This window comes from Phoxinus phoxinus, assembly GCF_949152265.1.
Source record: "Phoxinus phoxinus genome assembly, chromosome: 11".
NCBI classification, from domain to species: Eukaryota; Metazoa; Chordata; class Actinopteri; order Cypriniformes; family Leuciscidae; genus Phoxinus; species Phoxinus phoxinus.
Window position 1 is genome coordinate 33,941,683 of NC_136886.1, and position 25,397 is coordinate 33,967,079.

At 37.5% G+C, this 25,397-nt stretch overlaps 1 protein-coding gene across 1 annotated transcript; it reads right to left on the minus strand.

Annotated features, from left to right (window-relative positions):
* Positions 1-3,447: 3,447 nt before the first annotated feature.
* Positions 3,448-24,434, minus strand: tgm2b (transglutaminase 2b). Its single transcript, XM_079628738.1, has 13 exons — positions 24,320-24,434; positions 20,217-20,396; positions 16,605-16,823; positions 16,380-16,498; positions 14,258-14,386; positions 13,343-13,523; positions 11,959-12,097; positions 10,573-10,676; positions 9,365-9,604; positions 9,012-9,287; positions 7,634-7,794; positions 5,415-5,551; positions 3,448-4,038 (listed from the first exon to the last, which is right to left on the minus strand). Exons 1-13 carry the CDS (start codon positions 24,321-24,323, stop codon positions 3,888-3,890), a joined length of 2,040 nt encoding a protein of 679 aa, XP_079484864.1. The 5' UTR covers positions 24,324-24,434; the 3' UTR covers positions 3,448-3,887.
* Positions 24,435-25,397: the final 963 nt, after the last annotated feature.

The following is a 25,397-nucleotide window of genomic DNA, read 5'->3' on the forward strand; positions in this document are numbered from 1 at the left end:
TTCTGTCTGTTCTCCAAAATGTAATCAAATGTATATTTCTGCAAGCATGTTTAAACTGATCAACAGTGTCTAAGGCAGGCAAAGGCATTCGTTTTCAAGTTGAGTTCGCACGCGACTGCGCAATACACACACATTACCGCGGGATGGCGGGTGTTCATTTCATATGTGGACAATGGTAGCTTATTTATTGTATAAAGTAATGTATATGTCCAAAAAAAACGGGTAATGTCATACTTTGAAGTAGTGCTATCATATCGTAATAATCTGTTTGGTTGTAAAATGTATTACCTGAATGAAATTAAATCGAATATCGTCCTCAGCATACGAAGATAATAGAGATCTTCATCGCTGGCAAAAATTATGCATTTGCAGATTTGCGTTCACTTGACTGTACTGTAGGTCCACAGCCACTTCATCCAACGCTCTTGATGTTCTTAAATCTTCCTGTTACGATTCCGAGTCGAGTGTGAATTGAAAGCGCTTCAGACGATTCAGTGCGTGCAGGAAACTGAACAGATCATACAAACTGATTCGCGAACCGATTTAGACAGATCTGCCCACTTGTTTGATGAAGTCTTTGAACAGAATCGACTCAAAAGAGTGATTCATTTGTGAATTGAGCATCGCTCATGCCCAGAAAAAAGATACAGCGCGCTTGGAATAAACTACGCATTTAACAACACGTATTGCATTAAAATAAAGTAACGAGAGGAACATCGCTCAACGTAACGAAGTAAAAGTACCGTTTTTTTATTAGAAATGTACTCGAGTAAAAGTAAAAAGTACCCACATTTAAATCTACTCTTAAAAGTACAATTTTTCCCAAAAAATACTCAAGTAAATGTAACGAAGTAAATGTACTTCGTTACTACCCACCTCTGGTCCTAATATATAAATATGTATTTAAATATGTATATATAGGCCTATAGGACCATAAAAGGTCAGTCCAATCATTGCATTCGGTCTGAATTGCCTACCTTTAATGTCCCAGTTTAAAAACCTCAGCAACAGTGACAACATTTTTGCAGACTGACCTCTGTAGATACAAAAGAAAACACTAAAACATTCAGATTTTTTTAATTGTATTGCACCCTTCAAACAGCTATTTAACTATAATTGTTTTAATGCCAATCTGTGTGTGTGTGCTGTTAAATTAATTTGGTTGTGCCACGCATGTTATAGGTTTCGAAACGCATTAGCCTACTAACTCGCTCGTTTATATTGAATAGTAGGCTAATAATGTGTTGGAGGGAAATGATAATGAATGAAAAAAAAAAATAGCTGCTGGTGTCTTTATTATTTCTAATTTTCGATTAATTTCTCCATTTGACCAACAGATGTCAGTATTCACTACTCACATAATGGCACTAACTTAATTCGAAGGATAGTTCACCACAAAATCAAAACCCTGTCATTATTTACTCACCAGTCACCATCATGTCTTTTAAAACCCAGGGACACAAACCATATCATACATCAATGAAAACGGGTTTTGTCCATGGAAGTTTTCTTTTTGCACCTTCAGGTAGCCTATCTAAGATAAATGTGCTTCAATTGTCAGCTAGTGTGGATGAAATCACCACCTGGGAATGTTTATCCAACGAAAACCCGCATAAGCTATATATACACAAGAAGAAATGCACTTTCTATTATGATTTATTCATACATGTCTTAGCCTACATAACGCCATCTTTTTAAAATGTAACCCAAAACAATTGGATTTCCTGGTTCATGACATGAAGACTTACAAAAAAGCAGGCTACTATGGATCCTAAATCGCACACTTCCCTGTATACTATAGGCTATAGTAGGCAAAGTAGAGGCAAAAAGTCCCCGGATGAGCTGCTACTTCCGGTGAGATTCTGAAGTCTGCAACACGCCCCTTACTGCTGATTTGGCTGATTTTATTTTTAGTTCATAGGAATGGTACGAAACTTGGTAAAGGTTTTGCCCTTGCTATGTGAGCACACACACATAAGAAATATCATGGACATGATTCAAAAAGGTTAAATGGTCCTGAAAAAATTGTCACAATTGTGCTCCTCACGGTCAAAAATGAGACGAATTTCATCTAGTGAAACCTTTTGGTACTGCGGACAAAAATCTCACTCAAAGCTCTTTTTTTTTTAGATATCAAGCTCAAATTTGTAACACAACTTGTTTAGATTTATGACTTTGATTTTCTTGCAGTTTTAGAATAAAAATGGTTTTTGAAAATATAGATTTCATATAAAAAATGTAAATAGTATTTGTGTGCATTTTTCATAACAATAAACGTAAAAAGTTCACTTAAAAAAAATTCACTTCAGCAATAATTTGCCAAGTGTCGTCTATAAAAAGAGATCAAACTTGAGTCTGTGCTTTAGGCCTGAAAATTCAATTACCAACTTAAACTCTCGTAAATTTGTATACTTTCAAATCGTGAATGAATAGATAATAACTACTGCGTAAATATAATATACGTAGTACCATAAAATCCCATAAAAACAAATCAAAATATGAAATAAAAAACATTATCAAACTAAAATATAGTACATTCCTTTCATTGAAATAATGCGCAGAGCACCAGAGGGTTAAATAGGAGGAAATGGGGAATTGTTTGAATGGTGGTTAGAGACATTACACATCCAGTGAACTATGCCTAATAAATGATGTGTGTAATGTGTACAGCAGTGATATTGAGGAGAAGAGTTGTTGAGTGTCTGGGTGTGTCACAGAGGAAACCTGTCATGAAAACACATCGCCTGAGGGCTGGCTTTAACACAGCAGGGCGTAAGATATACTTTATCATCCATTTTAAATGTAGGCCTACATTTTCTTTGCAAATTCCACTTTTAAAACATATGGGTCAATTATGAAGTTCATTAACTTTGATTTAATTTAGTTTTAAAAAATAAACACAGTTCACTCTCATCCATCTACTTCTGCTGGATGTATAGGAAATACACAGATTCATTGTAATGGAGAGTTTATTTATTACCCGTTATGAAACAGTGAATGTGGTCAGAAAACAATGGCAAATATCAGATTAGTCTGTAATGCTGCATGCAAATGTTTATATGCTCTATAGCAACAGTGTTTGGGAAAGACTTCCTCTGTTGGCACATGCATTGTTATGTGCTGAGGTAATCTAGAGTTTATGCTTATAACATCCTTCTGGTCATTATTTGAAGTAGATCAAACGTGCAAGTCTGTACAGTGATTAAACAGAAGAAAGCTTTTAATGGGGTCATTATTTTAGGAATTTTAGGAATAAAAACAATTCAATTAAAATAAAGGACCAAATTTCAGTCATATGTGGACGGACAGTTTCTGATCACTCAATAGGCATCATCATTCATTTTCACTGTTGAGTATAGATTTGGCTGCTTATAGTTTTAAGAATTCAAACTGGATTCTTCTCATGATATTTTACATGATACAGACTAAAAACACTCCATTAAAAGATTATAGCATATTTTTTAATGAAAAAGTAACAGCTGAATATAAAAAATATATTTGAAGCAAAAACATAAAGATGCATGTAAAAGGTTTACACATTGCCATCTCTTCATCATTTGATGCATTCACAATGCATCATTTTCATTCTTTTGTTTTTTAAAGTATAATATGCAATGTGGCTCCAAACACACATCCAGGAATGTGCATGCTTAAATGTCCTAACAATGAAAAGATTGCATACTTGTGTTCTGTGTTGTTCTGTGCTTAAAACATGCGGTGTGTGTAGAGTAGGCCTATGTGCAGCTAACAAGCCAGAAACGTAGTGTAGCTTTTCACATTCTTAAAAAAAAATACAGTATATAAAAGATTGTGTAACACTCTCTGAATAATGACACGGACATGGAAAATAGATGATTTCACATTTTGTTTTTCACCATCGAAGACTCTCATTTTCCGATGATGACGTTCCTGTATCCTCGAACGTGGCCCAGCTTGTCACTGTCAAAATCCACTACGAGTTTGCGCAGGCCGGACTGAGTGGGAGTGAAGTAGATTTTAACTTTGGCCTCCTGCCCAGGTTCAATGGAGGACTCCAGCCTGAGACGAACAAATATTTACACGTTAGAAATCTCACAGATTCACTTCTTTTCATATTTATAGTCTGAATAGTTTCTTCAAACATAAACGATAAGACACTAGCAAAGAGCAGTGTGTGAGGTTTCCTCGCTGTGTTTAAAGGTTCAGTCGGTTCTCAAAGTCTGAGACTACTTTGAAAATCTTGAGGTTAAACAGAACAGCTGAGATGCAGTGTGATGATAAACGTCTTATGGTGAATTATTCAGTCACATGATTTGTTGAGACAGACTTTTTGGATGCACATTTGTATTTGTTAAATGTGTTTTCATGCATATCTTCTTGCCGAATAAAATGTTCCCATCACAAGCAAGTATATAAGTTTATGGCTAGCACTTAATTTTACAGTTCTGTTCCTCATATACATACACGGAAAAAAACACCAGATGTTTTCAAAGTTGTAACTAAAACAAACATGGAGTATGTTTTTCTTTAAGAAAATACTATTTCAGTTTTTTTACTTCAAAATGTCATGTTTAATTCATTGCCAAATTTACAAGACATTTCTAGTATTTCTACACAAATGTTCTATTAATTATTACAATAAGTGGATAATTAGTAGGTCTCTAAACCCCCCTTATACTTCTCCCCTGAGTCTTAGGTAAGTACACTGTAAGTATGTGTGAGGTTTGCATGCATTTTGTGAACTGCATTTGCATCTTGGTGCTTCTATACAGTATTTATTCAGGTGATATCCCAAAATGTGCATTAAATATGTGAATGGAAGCGCCAGGCTAGTGACATGTGTATATCACACACAAACAATAATTTAAAGTGCCCATATTAAGCTATTTTAAAGGCTCCTAATTTTCTAGTCTCCAACAACAGGTTTACATACACTTTAATCTCCTCATAATCTCCACTGCAGCGTCAGCTCTTTTCTCTCAGTCTCTGAAACGCTTCGATCGAAGATTCAGTCTCTCTAAACCCCGCCTCTCTGAGAGCTGCTCTGCTCTGATTGGTCAGAAACCAAACGCTCATTACCATATCTGAATCTCAGCTCTTGATCACAGTGATACGAACAGTAACGATGGCGTGGGTTTTACCGTATCAATCTCATCACAGTGGATTTGCTTTGTCAGCAGAAAACAGCGTCTTCTCCACATGAACAACACGAACCAAACTCTTCCAGTCTCAGATGCACTTTGATCTTTGAAACTTTGCACAGCTTTTACATTCACAAACAGCTCTATTACACACTACATGAAAGGGAATATGTTGAAAAACCACAATAGGGACACTTTAAGCTGATTACCAAAACTCTGCAGTGTGTTTGTAGCCATAGTTTCTCACTCTCTATTGCATTTTCTCATTCTACTAAAGAGAGTTTGTGTTCTTACTTCTCGGTGACGCTGCCGCCGCCCGTGAGGTTGGCGCCCTCTATGGTGAAGCAACAGCCTTGCAAGGATTCGGGCAGCGGGTTCTGTAAGGTCAGCTCTGCTGCCAGCTTACGGTTCTCTTTGGGTTCTCCCAGAATCTAGAACGACACATGAACAAATGAATGAACGAATGAACGAATGAATGAATGAATGAATGAATGAATGAATGAATGAATGAATGAATGAATGAATGAATGAATGAATGAATGAATGAGACATTTAGGTAACACTTTAATTCGATAGTCCGCTTTACACATTCTACTACTATAAGTATTTTTGCAACTACATGTCTAACTCTCATTAGAGTATTAGTAGACTGTTTTATTTTGATGGTTCCCAAACAGACATTCTACTTACTATAAGTAACTTGGCAACTACAAGTTAACTTATTATACTAACCCGAACCCTAACAGTATACTATACTCTAATGAGAGTTAGTTGACATGTAGTTGCAAAGTTACTTATATAGTTAGTAGAATGTCTAAAGTGGACTATCAAAATAAAGTGGAACACATTCATATATCGCTTTCATACTGTACACCCAAAGCGCTTTACAGTCATATCAGGAGATCTCTCCTCAACCACCACAAGTGGTGCATCATCACATACAACACACACATTAGCATACTGTACACATCAACATACACACACATCAACATACACATACTGTACATCAACACACACATCAACATACACACACATCAACATACAGTACACATCAACATACACATACTGTACATCAACACACACATCAACATACACATACTGTACATCAACATACACACACATCAACATACACATACTGTACATCAACATACACACACATCAACATACACATACTGTACATCAACACACACATCAACATACACATACTGTACATCAACACACACACACATCAACATACTGTACATCAACATACACATACTGTACATCAACATACACACACATCAACATACTGTACATCAACATACACATACTGTACATCAACATACACATACTGTACATCAACATACACACACATCAACATACTGTACATCAACATACACACACATCAACATACTGTACATCAACATACACACACATCAACATACTGTACATCAACATACACACACATCAACATACTGTAAATCAACATACACACACATCAACATCAACATACACATACTGTACATCAACATACACATACTGTACATCAACATACACACACATCAACATACACACATCAACATACACATACTGTACATCAACATACACATACTGTACATCAACATAAACACACATCAACATACACATACTGTACATCAACATACACATACTGTACATCAACATAAACACACATCAACATACACATACTGTACATCAACATACACATACTGTACATCAACATAAACACACATCAACATACACATACTGTACATCAACATACACACACATCAACATACAAACATCAACACACACACACAGCAACATACTGTAAATCAACATACACATACATCAACATACACACACATCCACACACACACACACACACACACACACACACACACACACACACACACACACACACACACACACACACACACACACACACCAACATACACACATCAACATATACATACATCAACATACACACACACACATCAACATTCACACACATCAACATACACACACATCAACATACACACACATCAACACACACACACATCAACATACACACACATCAACATACATAAACATAAACATACACACAAACACATCAAAATACACACACATCAACATCAACATACACACGCACACACACACACATCAAAATACACACACACACACACACACACACACACACACACACACACACACACACACACACACACACACACACACACACACACACACACACACACACACACACACACACACTCACACTCACACACACTCACACACACACACACACACACACACACACTCAAACAAAGAACGTTCCCCTAACGTTCCCATTTGGTTACTTTTTTGGGAACCAAACAAGAACGTTCTGGGAACGTTCCCTGTAGGTTATTTTTTAGATTCTATTTTTATAACCTAAAGAGAACATTCCGTTCAACATACACACACACACACACACACACACACACACACACACACACACACACACACACACACACGTGGTGTGAACGTGGTCGTACCCTGATTTTGATCTCGGGCTCGTCCAGCACGACGTCCCGCATGGCCATACTGGCTTCCCTGGTGCCGTAGTCGACCAGCAGAGCGCCCAGCCGGATGAGGTTATCCTCCAGCAGATTATTACAGTATTTACTGTAGTTCAGTCTCAGAGGAACCTTCCTCTCTGGAACAAACACACAACACAGCGAAGACACAACAAAATCAAAGAATAATTCAATAATACTAAATGGAAAGTCAATATCAGTTATGGTTAATATTATATACATATAATAATAATAAATAAATACATGAATTGTTATTACTACTACTACTAATAATAATAATGAAAGCATGTACACAAATTATTATAAATAATATGTAAAAGTCAGTAGTTTGAAAATATATACTCTATTTAATGTTAATAATATTACAAAACACAGATAACACTTTATTTTACAGTATCATTGTGTATGTAGTTACTATAGTAATAACTATAAATTATGCGAAACCCTAAACCTAACCCTATAGTAAATACATGTAGTTAATTATTACACTGTAACACGGACACCTTAAAATAAAGTGTAAACAAAAAATATTATGTTACTACTAATATGAAAAAATCGAATTGATTAAATATAGGATAACTATCTATTTAAAAGAACCTTTGATTAAAAATAGCCATTCCCTCTGTTCTATAAAAGCCATAAGCCACACATTACTTCACTTTACCAATACTTTATGCATATGCAAATGTATGTAAATGCTTGGCCAATGCATTGTTATTAATGCACTCAAGCGTTTTCATCAGATGTCTGTGCACAAAATAGCTTGGATGCATTTGGCTTTGCATTCTGAATCACACATGGGCGTCGGAAGCATTGTACAGTATATGGGTGGGACAAGACTTTTTTAAAGACAAGACAAGACACTTTTTAAGACCAATTATATTGGACCCACTCACTTTTACAGTCTCTAATTCAGCGTATATGTCTGTTCGCTTTTCAGAGCGCCGTCAGTCAAATCCCTTCCACTTGAGGAGTGCCCTAATAATTATATTTCTCAACGAGACGCAACTGACGAAAATAACCGCCCGTTTTACCCTTCAGTCAAATATTATGTTGCAAACATCAATAACAGCTTTAAGTTGTCAATGCTGGCAAATTACCATGGTATCAGCGGGATAATCCACGGATACCTGTGCATTGCCCGACATGGAGGCAAAGAACCGCCCGACGTGAAGTGGAGTTAAGTTTAGGCTACTTGTTTAATTAAAAGATACCAGAATACATGAAATGGCATTTACTCAGTAACATTTTTCTGGGGGAGGACCCACCCACTTTTTTATGCTTCCGACGCCCATGGAATCCCACACACAACCACACATCCGCACTGAAAGCGCACCTCCTCCAGGAGCCAGCTCCACATTGAGCAGGTCTTTAAAGCCGCACTCTCGGCCCACGACTCCGCTGTACGACACGGCACGCGACGCAAACACCAGGCGGCACTTCTTATCCTCCTCGGTGTTGTTCGTCACGATCGCGAACACGTCGAAGTCGCAGCCCTTCCTGATCCCCGTGGACAGCTTGATGCTGATGTGAAGCCCAGGGTCCGCTTGCTGCTGCTGAAGCTTGTTCTGGTGGTTTGCTTTCTCAAAAACCTGCCTCTCCTCCTCAGAACCTGGAAGAGGTTGTTGAGAAATAAACCTCCTGATGTTGCGATATTGAAAGGAAGTGCGCTTGTTTGTGTATTCCTACCTTCAGGGTATTTGTACTGGTGTGTGACGTCTTCTCTCGCATCTCGGCCGACACACTTGGTGCTGATCTTCTGTCCCACTTTTTGGTCATTCACGATTTTTCTTGTGCTCCCGTCTTTACACTTCAGATAGTGCACTAAGTCTGCGTTCACCTCCGCGAACACAAACGAAGCGTCGTATTTGAAGGTGAGCTCTCCCTCTTTTATGGCCCGCACAGGAACCGGCCCGCAGCAGAACACGCCTGAGAGAAAACAGTTCAGATTATGTGTTCGCTTTATTTTTGTTTTGCTTTAAATATATCTTTAAATATATCTATCTTTAAATCTATCTTTAAATATATCCATCCATCCATCTTTAAATCTATCTATCTATCATCCATCCATCCATCCATCTTTAAATCTATCTATCTATCTATCATCCATCCATCCATCCATCTTTAAATCTATCTATCTATCTATCTATCTATCTATCTATCTATCTATCTATCTATCTATCTATCTATCTATCTATCTATCTATCTATCATCCATCCATCCATCCATCTTTAAATCTATCTATCTATCTATCTATCTATCTATCTATCTATCTATCTATCTATCTATCTATCTATCTATCTATCTATCTATCTATCTATCTATCTATCTATCTATCTATCTATCTATCTATCTATCTATCTATCTATCATCCATCCATCCATCCATCTTTCCATCTATCTATCTATCTGTTTTAATTTAAGTTTCGCAGATTTAAAGTCTTATGGGTTTTGAACGACAATGATGACAAAAAAATATTTTTGTCTTGTTTTCCAGTACAAATATCTAAACATTCTTAAACCAAGATACATTTACTTGAGTAGCAAAATGACATGTTGTTTCCTGATTCCTTTTTTAAAAATGTAAGTGTTTTTGCTTAAAACAAGTATCTGCCATTGAGGTCAGAAAAATAATCTCGATTTCCCTTTCAGTTAAGTTTAAGTAATTTTTCTAACCCCCCTGACACATTTTTCTTGTTTTAAACATAAACACACTTCATTTGAATAAATATTTCATAAAACAAGACTTAAATCATTTTGCTTCTCAAAGTAGATGTATCTTGATTTAAGAGTGTTTTGATATTTGTACTGTGCAGAATGTTCATTTTTGGTGAACTATCCCTTTAAGTTTGAGAATGTTTGATTTCCTGTTTGACAGGAAGTGAGGCGTTTACACACCTTCACTTTTCTCCTGTGGCGTCGGGTCACTCGCCTGCCAGCCGTCAAATCCTGGAGGGAGATCGGGCCGGGTCATCCAAGACTCAACCCAGCAGTGGTAGTTCCTACAGCAGACAAACACTTTTAACCTAAGTTGCGAGTTATTTGTATAAAAGTGTTTTACAGTTTACGATCGCTATGACAGTTTTTTCAATACATTTAACAATTTCCCTAAACTCTTAACGCACCAACACACCTAAAACACACAATTGTCAAAACGGTTAATTTCATGCTCAAAATCACACATTGTAAACTAAACTCCAAAACTAATTTTCAAAATACAATAATACACTAACACAATACACTACATGTAACAAAACACTGCAAATATGTTTCAAAATCAAATAATTATTCAAAACACTAACACATGTTCTCTTCCAACAGGAACATTTAGTCAATCATAACACAATGACAAAAAAACACCAAAATCAGCTGAATTTACAGAAACTGCATTATGTTATGTGTCAGGTCTGCCCTTATACAATAGACAGTATATTGTATTGATCATATATTGTGTTTTGCACTGTAGTTTCTTTTGAAGCCTCTCTACATTTTTGTTTTGTTGGGTTTAGTAAATGCATGCATTTTGTTTCTTTTGCTCTAGAAATTCAATACAAAAAATGAATGACCATCTCAGAGTAGGTTTATGTACAGTTTATGAAAAAAAAAATCTTTCTTTCTTTCTTTCTTTCTTTCTTTCTTTCTTTCTTTCTTTCTTTCTTTCTTTCTTTCTTTCTTTCTTTCTTTCTTTCTTTCTTTCTTTCTCTCTCTCTCTCTTTCTTTCTTTCTTTCTCTCTCTTTCTTTCTTTCTCTCTCTCTCTCTTTGTGTTGCTCTATATTGTTCCTTTTCCACACAAGATCAGCCCAAAGAGTCCTCTTTTATAACATATGATCATGCGATTGAAATAACCTCAACACCCGAGTGTGCTTCCTAGATGGGAATCATTTGTGATTTATATATTTGCATAACTTCAATAAGCCGTTTCTCAGTAGCAATGGAATAAAATACAGGGAATATATTGACCAGTTGTTCACTTTGACTTTAGCCTATATAAGTCATGTTTAGAACATGATGTTATCTGTTCTGACATACAGTGTGAAAGCATTTGTAAATTTGGCAGTAAAATTACATTGTTTTGGTATTGGTTGAGCTTGTGTGTAAAAGAAGTTCAAGCATTTTAATTTTGTGTTAACTGTTTGCATTTTGTGTCAAAGCAACAAGAAATGTGTTAATTGTATAGCCTACAAAGACGGATGTTGTGCTAACCGTGTTAAGAGTTTAGGAAACTTGTTAAATGTATTGAAAAAACTGTCAGCGATTGTAAAAAACTGTAAAGGAAGTCATACCATATCATATCTCTGGTGCTCCCGCTGTCTATTTCTCCTTTCTCGTTGACGTAGTGCTCGATCACGAGATTGCTGTTGGTATCATGGGCAGAATAGTAGTTTGTGACAACCCTGCATGGGATTCCCAGAGCGCGAGACACTGAGGACAAACACAAGAACCTGCTTCATCTGTCTGCTTTCCTCTCGTTTCACACAGTATAATGCACTGGTTCTCAACTGGTTTCCCTTTAGACATTGACTGAAGACCTGATGCTGAACCAAAACTGTTTATTGTACAAAACTAACAAAACTGTCCTTAGAATGAAACCAAATAATGCACGGCACAGGCCCAACAACATGCTTTTGTTACAGTGTAATTATGCATTTAAGTACTGAGTAAACTACATGTACTTACTATAGGGTTAGGTTTAGTGTTAGATTTGGGTTTAGTTAGTTGCATTTAATTATGCATCATTTATAGTAATTATTACTATAGAAACTATATGTAACATACCAAAGTGCATGTTACCATTATTACCAAGCCAGAATAGGAACATTTGCACTTTTGTAGATGCATAAGGAAACAGTGATTTACCATCCAAACACTGGGACAAATACTGTATTATACTGAATTACCGTTTTAGTTTTTTGTCATTTGGTTTTATGGTTAAAAATATTTAAATTCAGTATCTTAGCCCCTCCACTTCGGAGGCTAAGCTAGTTCTGGTACTTTTGCTGGAATCTACGGAGCCCCTAAATGGACATGGTGAAGGAAAAAAAATTAGATGGGGAGAAATGCTTTTGCGATGCAAAGTTTCTCGGAATGCAAAGTTTCTCACGGGAAAGCAGACATTTTGTGAGCATTTTGCGTTCCACTGAGAAACTTTACGTTCACTTGCATAATGTCTGCATTCTTTAAGTTTGCTTGTAAATTACTGTTTGCAAATTATTGATCTTTGCAAATGCAAACATTTTCTGAACGCAGTTTCTCGGGGGAACACAAACATTTAGCGAGCGAACAAAGTTTTTTAGGGGAAATAAAAAAAAATTGCAAGAGAACGCAAATGCATTGACAAAATATTTTTCCTGCCAACTCAAATTTTTTCCTTCAATATACAATGTTTTATAAACAAAGTTATATGAGCACATTCAGATAATCTACCCAGTCAGCGTGAGAAGAGGCTTTTATACAGATCCCACTTCCAGTTTTTCCAGCATCTCGATTATTCCTATCCCAGCCAGGGCCAAATTCAGAGCTTGTAGCCCAGCACGTTAAACACTCATTTTTTATTCCATATCTGATTATATGTAAGTGTGAACTTGTGAAGTCACTTTAGGGGCTCCGTAGGTTACAGTGGGTGACCACTTGAGAAGCACTACATCCTCTAATAGGATAACTGAATACCTGTACAGGCGATGGCTGCAAAGACCCAGCACTGTCCATATTTCACCCCCATACAGGAGGTGCTGTCCCACGTCCTCAGGATCTGAACGCTTCCCCTCCAGGACATGGGACTCACGCCTCCGTCAAACGTGTTTTTCCAGCAGCCCTCCAGGACACCAGCGTCCCTGTCATTACTGTTAATCTGGGGAGGAGAAGTCATCCTAATCCTTACACTGTCTTGTCATTTACAAGAGTGTGAATCATAATTATATCAAGGAAAAACATTTATAACTTTGTTCCAGAAACTACACTGCTTTTCTCACTTAGTATTTTTATCTTGTTTCCAGTCCAAATTTACAACAATTCAAGATGCGTTTACTAAATTAGTAAAATGACATTAGGTCCTGATTTCCAGGGGAATTCATTAAAATTAAGTGAGTTGATGCTTAAAAAAAGCTAAATTATCTACCAATGGGATAAGAAAAATAATGTTAATTCAAACAGAAACAAGATAATTTTTTTACCCCATTGGCAAATCATTTTGCTTGTTTTAAGCAAAAACTCACTTAATTTTGATTAATTCCCCAAGAAAACAAGACTTAATATCTTATGTCATTTTACTACTTTAGTAATGCATCTTGATTTAAGAAATGTTTGATATTTGGACTGGAAACAAGACAAAAATAAGTAAGTAAGAAAGGCTTGTCTTGCAGTGTAGTGAGCTGGGTATCTGATGATCCAAACATTAATTATATAATTACGCTGCATTATAAAATATATAGTTTTGGCCAAATTCCAAAGCAGCAAAGAATCATTCTAATATGCGGATTTGTGGCTCAAGAAACATTTCAATGTTGAAACATTAATGCTGAAAACTACAGAACCCCTAAAGGTGATTCATTTATGTTTGTTATGTGTATGTGTATGTGTACTGACCATAGCACTGAGCACTCGTGTGACATAGATGACGTTTCTGCGCCCAGAACAGTCCTTTCCTGGGTTCCTTTTGTGTTTGGGGTTCATGTCAAGGATTCTTAAACAGATGTCCAGTATGCCCTTCTCGAACTACAGGACAAAACACAACAGAGACACAATTAAAACATGTGCAAATAATGCACTCTTGCACACTTCGCTTCTCTAAAACAGGATTTTTTTCCCCCTAAAATGCCCATAGGAAAAAAAAAAGTGAGATCCAGCGAGCTATTAGATGAAATGTCAGGGCACATTCTGAAACTCCTGCTTCCAGATGTTTAGCCTGAGGAAAAGACATCCGTAATCTCGCATGTGTCCGCTAGATTTCCAGAAGAGATTTCAACAATGTCTCAGACTTCTGCATTTATAAACCAGAGATCTCAATATTAACATTTCCCAACATTTCTCAGTGTGTTCTTTCAATGATCCACATGAATTAATGTGCCATATTTACAATGCATTAAAAATATTCATCTTCATACAAAAGCTCTATTTTCTTCATGTTTATTTTTTATTTTTGGGTGATTTGGATTATCGTTAGCTAAAAATGTTCATGTCAAGTTACGTTAATTGAAATATAAATTAATGTTAACAGAAATAAAATTGGAGAGGCACTTCAAGAGAGTCCGCACACTCCACCAAAGACAAGAGACGTCACAAAAAGCGAGATAAAATCAATGATTTTACTGAAAAAAGTGGCAAACGTTTCGGTCACATGTGACCTTTATCAATGCCAAGCTTACAATGATAAAATACAATGTAATTTTTTCCTCTTTTTCAATTAAATTAATTAAAATAAGATAAAGTAACGCAATTTTTTTTTACATTTTATTACAACTTAATTTAATTGTGTTCAATCAACCTAATATATTTAAAACTGAGGTTTACTTAATTAATTTGTGTGAAAACTACATGAATCATTTTTGTTAACAACTAGCTGGACAGTGGATAGTTCCCAGCATGCTTTGCAAGGGACTACATTAGGAGGGTAAATTTAGGGATTAAAGTGTTATTTTATGTTTTTCAGTAAATGGAAATATGTTGTTAGTTAATGTTAGTGTTTAATGTTCAGTTATGTTAGAAACTTACAGGACTTTGTGTAATGTTTTTGAATTTTGTGGTTACTATTATGCAGAAGAGTGGTGACTGTGTTTAGGCGTGGGCACGTGGACCTATATATGTGACCCTGGACCACAAACCCCAGTCTGGAGTCGCACGGGTATATCTGTGGCAATAGCAACTATACATTGTATGGGTCAAAAGTATACATTTTTCTTTTATGCCAAAATTCATTCGGATTTTAAGTAAAGATCATGTTCCATGAAGATATTTAGTAAATTTTCTACTGTAAATATATAAAACATGTATTTTTGTGAGTGAATGCAGCACAATCGTGAACATAAATGCACAACTTTAAAGGAGATTTTCTCAATGTTTACATTTTTTTTGCTCCCTCAGATTCCAGATTTTCAATAGTTGTATCTCGACCAAATATTGTCCTATCCTAACAAACCACACATCAATGGAAAGCTTATTGATTCAGCTTTCAGATTATGTATACATCTCAATTTCAGAAAAAAATTACCCTTATGACTGGTTTTGTATTAAACCATATGTATTAATCCTCACACTTACATATGTAATATTTATTATTAAAATGTAAAAAGTGGTTTTAAATTAATTGAACACAAGTATGTCACTGTCATTAGAAGTAACTGTAGAGTCAAGGTAGATACAATGATAATGTTAGCAATTTTATCTAGGCAGGATCAAATGTAAATGTAGTTGACATGACAACATTTTCTCTATTAGGAATGGCAAAACTTGTAAGATGAAAATGACACAATTATTTATTTTTAGTCTTTTTGACTAATTGATTTTACAACAAGATTCCAACAAATAATTTCAAACTAATTCGATTTTGTTGGAAAAATGTAATTTAATTTCGTGGAAAAGTTTTCCTTAATTTAATTAAGTTTGTTCAACAGCGTTTTTTTTTAATGAGTGTCTCTGCTGTTGTGAGTTATACAGTCTTTAGTGCTCATCTAGGAGGTGAGATCATGAGATTATGAACACATGTTGGTACCTGTCCAAAGTCCCAGGCTAACGGGACGGGGTACTCGGCACCGCCCCTGAAGATGATGCCATCCTGGGCCAAAACATACTCCGCCAGTTTCTCCTCGCTGTCCATGTACACCACATCTCCTGTGAGTCAGATTATGGGTTGAGCACGCAGAGATATTATTATTCATGAGGAACATGATATCTGTGTCTATAACCTTCAGGCGTGAGTGCATGTGTTTGTACTCACTCGGACACCAGGGATTGAACAGCAGTATGAACTCAAACTGGATGCGCTCATCTAGCGTCAGGACGTATCGGCCGATGGGAGCGTCGGGCGCGGGACACACACTCAGACACACGGTGTCTGCAGGAGGACTGGTCACTGCAGCGCTCCACCGCGAGCTGTCGATCTCGTCACTGAGACCGAACACGGCCCTGGTCCCGTACTGCTCCACCGGCTGAGGGCCTAATCACAAACACATTACTGACTGACCAATCCTGCTCTCTATTTACACACACACCTTCCAACACAGGCTCATTGGAAAACGAACCTGTTGCAATATGAAAATACGTACCAATACGTACATATCACAGCAGTTTCCGACAGAACTGAACTCTAGAAGCAGTAAAACAGCAAGCACTTTTAACCGGTTTCACACACAATTATGATTACAGGGGCAGATTATGGATTAATAAAGACTTATTTTCACACGGCTCTTTACACAATGTTATGACCTCAAAACACATTTGACCATAGTGCAAAACTTGTAAACGAATATATTTAGGAGTTTGCATCACTTAACCTACATTTACATTCCAGAGACTTGTTCTGAGAACGTTTACTTTTAGCTGGGATCTTAAAAGTGTCTCTGAAAATGCAGCTGCTATAATGTTGCTGCTTTATAAAATGTTGCTTTGTGGCAGGACAAAGTTTCCACATCCAGCATGAAGGAGTCCATAGTGATTCATTAGGCCACAAAGTTCACATTGTTCCAAACTTAAAGATCTCCACAGATACAATCAGTGGTTTGAACGAGAATGTTCACACCAAAAATCCCCTTCTTTTAATCCTAAGGGTAGTCAGGAATGTGTCTACAGCGGTCTCTGAATCTCACATCTCACTGAGTCGTTGACCCTGCGTTTAAAGGGCACACACTGGAATTCATGCTCAGATTGGCAAGTATCCCAGACAAGCCCTCCTCGCTCCACATTTCCCGTCAGTACAACAGCGTAACTTAAACAACAGTGTTAATGGTGATATGCTGATCTTTGTCGGGAAAGAACTGGGGGACACCCAGTTTGTCTGGGTGTAAGAAAACAGTAATGCTTGTCTGATGACCTCTTTAAAGTCACCATTAAAATGTGAAATATTGTGGTATTTATTCTAAATGATTTATCCGTGCACATAATTATTGTTTTAATAATCTTGAATAAGAATAAGTTCCTCTCGCAGCATCTCTTCTCTGGTGACGAGGGCGGGGCAACCTGTCACTCACATGAGATCCACCAATAGCAAACCACAACCATCCAATCAATTCCCCACAGACTGAATCAAGCCCCGCCCACATTTGTTCTTGTTCCAGAAGTGTTGCACTCGGATATACGTCACAATAGAGAAGAAAAGACGAGCGCAACTTCTGTTTCAAGCTGACTTTAATATCACATTATCTGAAACTTTATTCATAATCAGTCACAACTGTGACAAGTGACATGAAACGGTGCATTCTGATTGGTTTCTGCAGTATCAACATGGATAGCCCCGCCCACTATGAAATCTTCTACTGCACATTAAAGTCTGCGTGAACCGGAAGTTGCAACCGACTTTATCTCAGTGTTGTGACGTATTTCCGAGACAAACGGAATACTAATGAGGAAAAATAGTGGGTGTGGCTTTTTTTCCCAACTAGCACCTGATTGGATCTAGAAAAGTAGGTGTTTCATTCAGCCGGTCTACTGTCAGTTGGAGGGGCGTGGTTACGGATGTTAAGCGGACACCAAAACCGTCAAACCTACGTCATCAGGGAAGCTCCTCCAATGCAGAGGCGAGGGGCATTTTCAGATTTTGATTAAAGGTTACGAAGCCAAAATATTTTTTTGTGTGGATTGACTTGCATGGATGAATTGTTCACCACAAAACGATCAATTTAGGCAAACAAAGTAAATATGGTCAATTTTGATTTCATGTGGACTTTAAACATCTTGTGATTGGCTGACTGTGTCACAGTTTTGAACAGATGGACATTGCTTGTCATTGTCACACATGGTTTGGAGGTGTCACTGTGTGCTAAAGACATGCTTGTGCTTATTAAACTTATTAGAACTAGATTTATATGTACATTGGCTCATGCAACTAAGACAGAAAAAAAGAGAGACTGTGAGCCGTTTTCTGAATGATCACCCAAAAAAATGTTTTGTGCTTGACACTTTTACATGGCCGATATCTCGTCACATGTTCCGTTGAACAAGCCAGATGGTCTTGTTTTCTTGACATTACAGTTATCTGAGTCTGAGCAGTTTTTCCTGTGGGTTACACACTGCTGTCCCAGTAATGTCTTTCTGTTATCTCTTGTTCCAGCACCTCCTCTCAGCTCTAACATGGCAGAATCTATTACATGGAAAAGTCCAGCAAGATCCCTGACAGTGTTAACCTTCAACCTCTTGAGCTTTAATAAAGAATGAACTTGATCTCTTTGGAAAATAAAACAGTTGAACAATAGCTTCTGAAATAATTCCTTCCTACATAATATAGTATGGGGATGTGGAGATACGGAAGAATGGATTATTATGACAAACAACTGTTTCATAAACATTGGTGTCTTTTTCATATTGCTAACTCAGGCATTTAAAAAAAGCAATGAGCCTGAGCGTTAAAGTGAGCCTGAGTTAAACGAAGATGATATCAAAAAATACTTGGATTAATTCAGTAGACCTCTGACATGGCTGTCAACATTATTGTTAAGTACATTAAATGTTAATAATAATTAAAATATTTAAATAATTTCATAATTTAAGGGGGTGATGAACTGAGAAATTAAATTTTCCTTGAGCTTTTGACATATAAGAGGTCATCATACTATAAGAATATCCTGTAAGTTTCAGAACTGAAAACGTCCTTGTTAGTCCAATACAAGCTTCTATTGACACCAGGCACAACGAACGACAGGTTTTTCAGTGTTGATCTATGAGGTCACAGGGTATTAAACCCCGCCTCCGCAGAAGAAGGTCGACGCCTACTTCAATCCCACCTGTTTAGCCCTGCCCACTGACACGCGCATTACATGAAACTCATAATATGCAAAACTGTTATCCAATCATAGCAGTGGGCGTTTACTTCCAAGTCTTCAATGCGGCACGCCCATAAAACCGAGAGTTTCAGGAGCTAGGCTCAAAACCAGGGTGGAAAATAACCTATAACTTATTAATTTATAAGTATATACAACGTAATAAGTTGACCTCAGACAACAATAAACATTTTTTTTTAAAGCCAGTTCATGACCCCTTTAAAAATAATAGCTTGCAAAAAAAAATCACTTATCTTGACTTGACTTGGCTTGACTTATGCTTTTTTTATAGTAAAAAGATGATATAATCATCCCTGATATACTAACAAAAAGCTTTAACTGGCCAATCGTGGTAAGCTGGTCAGTCATGCACTGATGGATTTTAAGGTGCTTTGACCACTTGGTCATGCTTGCTGAAACCAGCTAACACAGGAAAACCACCTTAGGGTTTAAGGCAGATGTCCAAAGACATGTCAGCAAACTTGACCTCAAAAACCACTCTAAATTCCTCGGCCTCTGTAAACACACACACACACACACACACACACACACACACCTGAGCCGCTGCGCTGCATTACCTGTCTCTGCAGTGATGTGCATCTGACTGGATCCAGGCTGGTAAGCGCCAGAGTTCAGATACAGGCTAATGGTGAAGGCCAGTCCTCGCCGTACGATCAGCCGATCCGTGCCGTTCAGCTCCGTGTGGTGGTCCGTGTTGTTGAACTTACACGCCAGATCCCAGGTGCCGATGTCTAGAGCTGAACGAACAGAGGATAGAGATCTGTACAGCTGTCCATGCATGAACACGACCACACATCAAAACCAAAACGATCATTATACAAGTTTATACAACAATCCTCCGTCTGAATATTAGTGTTTGGTGTTTTACAGTGACTCGTTTTGCATTGTAGCGATAAGATACTGTACTGTATTTATACACGAGTCTCCATCGTTCAACAGCTTAATTCAAAACACTTCATTCGGAAGAAACAAGTGACTTATGGCTAAGTCATTGAATCATTCATTCAACCGATTCATTCAAAAACACAGATTCATTGAATGAAACAAATTACTTTAATTATATATAATTTTGCATAGTGTAAATGACTGAGGTGGTGGACATTTTTCATCATTGTCGTGATTTATCCAGAATCAAACCCTTATTTACAGCGACACATTTCACCATCCAATCAATTCCCAATGGATTAAATGAAGTCTCCTCCCACATGCCTCTTTAAATATCCAGTTTTAGTCTATGATCTATCAAATTACAGAAGTAAAAGGGGTTGTGAAAAGCATATATATATTAGCACTCCCATTCTGCATGGCACTCCAAGGTTCTTCTAAAAATACAAACCTTGTCGCCTTTGCTCTAAATATGGTCAGTAATGAGTGCTTGACCTCCTGCTGACCATCATTGAGTATGCATCCATAAAGAGCTTAAATTCCCTATTTGCTCTGTTCACATTCTGCACATCTGCTTGAGGAAGGGGAGGGTTGACTGCATTAAAGGTGAAGTTAAGAGGGAAAGAAAACACACTGGGGGGAAAAGGAGGAATGTCAGTCACTTTCCCTGCTGCATGTGCTTTGAATAAAAGTCACAATAAGTGTGTCAGATATAAGCAAACAAATAAAAAAGCGCTAAATTCAGGCCATGATTCAGTGGATCTGGAAACCTCTCGTCTAATGTGATTATAAAGTGAAGTTTTTGCACAATGCATTCATGATCACAGCGACATGAACATGAAGTGCTGGATCTGTTGTGTGTGTTCAGGTCTGCGGAGACTGAAGTGCTGGATCTGTCGTGTGTGTTCAGGTCTGCTGAGACTGAAGTGCTGGATCTGTTGTGTGTGTTCAGGTCTGCTGAGACTGAAGTGCTGGATCTGTTGTGTGTGTTCAGGTCTGCTGAGGCTGAAGTGCTGGATCTGTTGTGTGTGTTCAGGTCTGCTGAGACTGAAGTGCTGGATCTGTTGTGTGTGTTCAGGTCTGCTGAGACTGAAGTGCTGGATCTGTTGTGTGTGTGTTCAGGTCTGCTGAGACTGAAGTGCTGGATCTGTTGTGTGTGTGTTCAGGTCTGCTGAGACTGAAGTGCTGGATCTGTTGTGTGTGTGTTCAGGTCTGCTGAGACTGAAGTGCTGGATCTGTTGTGTGTGTTCAGGTCTGCTGAGGCTGAAGTGCTGGATCTGTTGTGTGTGTTCAGGTCTGCTGAGGCTGAAGTGCTGGATCTGTTGTGTGTGTTCAGGTCTGCTGAGACTGAAGTGCTGGATCTGTTGTGTGTGTTCAGGTCTGCTGAGACTGAAGTGCTGGATCTGTTGTGTGTGTTCAGGTCTGCTGAGACTGAGATGCTGGATCTGTTGTGTGTGTTCAGGTCTGCTGAGACTGAGATGCATGAATGTTTGTAATAAGCGCATCTGGTGAAGAATGCACAGCTCATGTGAAGCATGTTGATGTTTAACAGATGCCGTCTTCAAGGACACTTGACTGAGACATGTCTGAACTCACTGACCTCTAACTCTCTCGGTTCAAATCTTCTCGATCTATCATTTCTCATTCATCCTTTCCTTATGCTTTTTACATTATAATTTGATGAAATTGTATTTATAATTACCGATAATACTATAATGTGAGACTTTTCAGCACAGAAAAAAAAAGAAGAGTCTTGATCAATGTTTGGTCAATGATCAATGTCAGGTCCAGTTTGATATTAAGGTCTTGTTAAGATAAACTAAAAAATAGTGTCTGAAGTTCTTTGGTTTCAAGATGCCTTCAAAATGTCATTAAATAGCAAAGTAGTGTGTAAAGTGTGTAATTTGTGCCCTGCTGTGTTTTGGGGTGCACATTTTAATATAAAAACTTATTGTAATAATGAGATGGAATTTCTGCAATGACATCATTATAATACCTACAAAATTGTGATTGATCTTTATTAAACATCTGGGTTAAGTGATATTAATGTAAAGTTTGGGGAGACTTTGTCTATCGATCTGAAAGGAGAGAGAAAGAGGAAGGTTCATAAAGACTCATGGGAATGCAGAACAAATTTCTCTCTTTAGTATGTTGTAAACCAACCCTGCGGTGAAAAGATTAGTCTCAGACCAGACAGAAAGTGTGTGTGTGTGTGTGTGCCTGTGTTTAATGGGGATGTGCGCAGCGGGGTGTTCTCTGTTTTCTCTCAGTAAACCCTCTGTCGTAATCTTTACCACATCTTTAATACTGGTCTAAAGAGATGCCGCCTCCGTGTGTGTGTGTGTGTGTGTGTGCGTGTGTGTGTGTGTGTGTGTGTGTGTGTGTGTGTGTGTGTGTGTGTGTCAGTCATCGCTGGCTTACACGCCTCTGTTTATCTTTCAATGCTGAGTGTATTGTAGACTGAACTGTCTGCCAGGATAAACTACAGCGAGCCTCAAAAATATCTGCCTTCATTTCATTTCAAAGAACAAGTGACCGGATGAATAGCGGAACAACAAACAAGTGAAAGAAGATTTTAGAAGTAGGTGAGCGAAATAATGAGTCTTTGACTCTCCTCCCTTATGAAATTCTTTGCTGTAATTTTCCATGTATGGTTCGGTCACTGGTGTACTATTTTAATCATTATGACCCTTGGTAAATATTTTTAGTGGAGCGCCTGTAAACAGCCGTCTGTAGACATAAAGACATCATGTTTGCATGTCCTACAGAACCTCATTCACTGAGACATTCAAAGCGGCAGCGAAGTTTACATACAGTGGAAACTACAGTACACAGCCAACAGTAAATAGACACCACACCCGCCACTCATGACATATACAAACCCCAAACTGTGAAACTAATCACAATGTGCTATTCACACAGAGCAGAGATGCTTAACTGAATGTGTCAGCTTCATTAGAGGTGTAGATGAAGAAGTACAGTCAATAAAACTGCTGGATTTAACATTCACGACCTGGATGGTAAGGCTGTGAATAAATAGTGTAGCTGCTGTAAACAAGCAACATGTGCATCTCATCCTAGAAAATGTGATTGACCCATCATGGAGCACACACACACACACACACACACACACACACACACACACACACACACACACACACACACACACACACACACACACACACACGCACGCACCCACACACATTTTGCGCACTTAGCAACATGTGAGCTGAAGATTCTTATCAATATTCAGCATATCTGACAGATCCCAGATCAGATTTAACAAAACACTTCCAGTTGAAGGCAATGCATTTCAGTAAAGTTTAACACACACACACACACACACACACGCACACACACACACACACACACACACACACACACAGTAAATGAATGAATAAATGAATGAGAATTAATGAAAGTACAAATGCATTTTCATCTGTCATTAAAGTAGGACACATGCACTCCATGTAAACATCAGGTAACCTAACATGGTGGTAACATCACATTTTCTGGCTTTATTCAAATATATTATTTAATATTGCATAATTATTTTGTATTATAGCCTACGTTAGGTTGCACTTTAAAAGTTGTAATGGCCAAATCAGATAGCAATAAAATCATATGGCAACTGCTGCACAAGTTAACTTTTTATAGTGTTATGCAAAACAGATTTCTTATAGGCTCAATGCATGTGGGAAAAATATAAAACAAAAATGACTTCATCCATAGAATCTTAAAGTTTATAAAGATGAATAGTGTGAAACGCACTTACCCATGTTGTTAATACTGTGATGTAGGCTGATGTTCTGTGATCCAGCGGTGTGTGTGTGTGTGTTCAGTCAGTGACAGTCACTGTGTGCGTGCTCTCAGACTCACGCGCGTCTTTATTGACCGGCGCGACGCGTCAGAGGGTCACGCCCACGCGCGTGTAAGAGCTCGCGGACAGTAACACACATAGGCCTACCTGTACATACAGCTCACTCCTTCTGTATACTATTAACCTCACTATTGTATCGTTTTTAATTTAAATAATATTATTTTTCAACTTTAATAAAAAATAATCAACTTTAATCACAATAAAGTGAATGTTAAATATGTGTTCTGCTTTGGTTCGTTTTGTCATGTCTCTTGCTGCTACAATGAAAAACTTACAATGTAAATCGGATTAATTAAACATTATATCGGGTGTTTCTTCAGTTTTTCCTTTTTTAATTTAGGATGCATTTCTCTGGTCTCACTTTCCATCCTGCTAGGTTCTTTTTTCTTTTCTTTTTTTTAAATCTCTTTAACAAAAAAAAACAAAAAAAAAACAGTCCTGTAATACGAACATCATCAGGGAAATGACATCATGTTGGTGGGCAAGCAGCAGCAGCAGCACAAACACCAGTAAGAATGAAGGAATGTGACATCTTGAGATCAAACAGACACAGGTCTATTCCAACATATTTCTTCTGTGGTTTACACAGGATGTTTTGCAATAGAGTTGCTCTATTTTTCAATGTGATTAGTTCACTTTCATTCAAAGTTTACAGAATAAGTTTGATTCTTTTTGCTACTTGGTGTATCCAAACAGTCAATGCTTGTGATGATGATTTTCTTCATTCATATTTTCTTATGCATATGCTTTTTCTCTTTATTAAAGGAATAGTTCACTTAAAATGTAAAATTATGTCATCATTTAATCCCTTTTATGTTGTTTCAAATCTGTATGAATTTCTTTCTTCTGCTTAACACAAAAGAAAATAGATATTTTGAAAATATATATTCTATAGGCCTATCTTCCCCATTGACTTCCATAGTATTTTTTTCCTACAATGGAAGTCAATGGGGTCCATCAACTGTCTGGTTAC

Bases quoted from the DNA above. Each gene is read 5' to 3' on its own strand.
- tgm2b (XM_079628738.1), bottom strand. The intron at 16,499-16,604 runs GTGAGTACAAAC...TCTGACTCACAG, and splicing joins GTTCAATCCCTGGTGTCCGA to GAGATGTGGTGTACATGGAC. The intron at 9,605-10,572 runs GTGTGTAAACGC...GTTTTCTCTCAG, and splicing joins GCCACAGGAGAAAAGTGAAG to GCGTGTTCTGCTGCGGGCCG.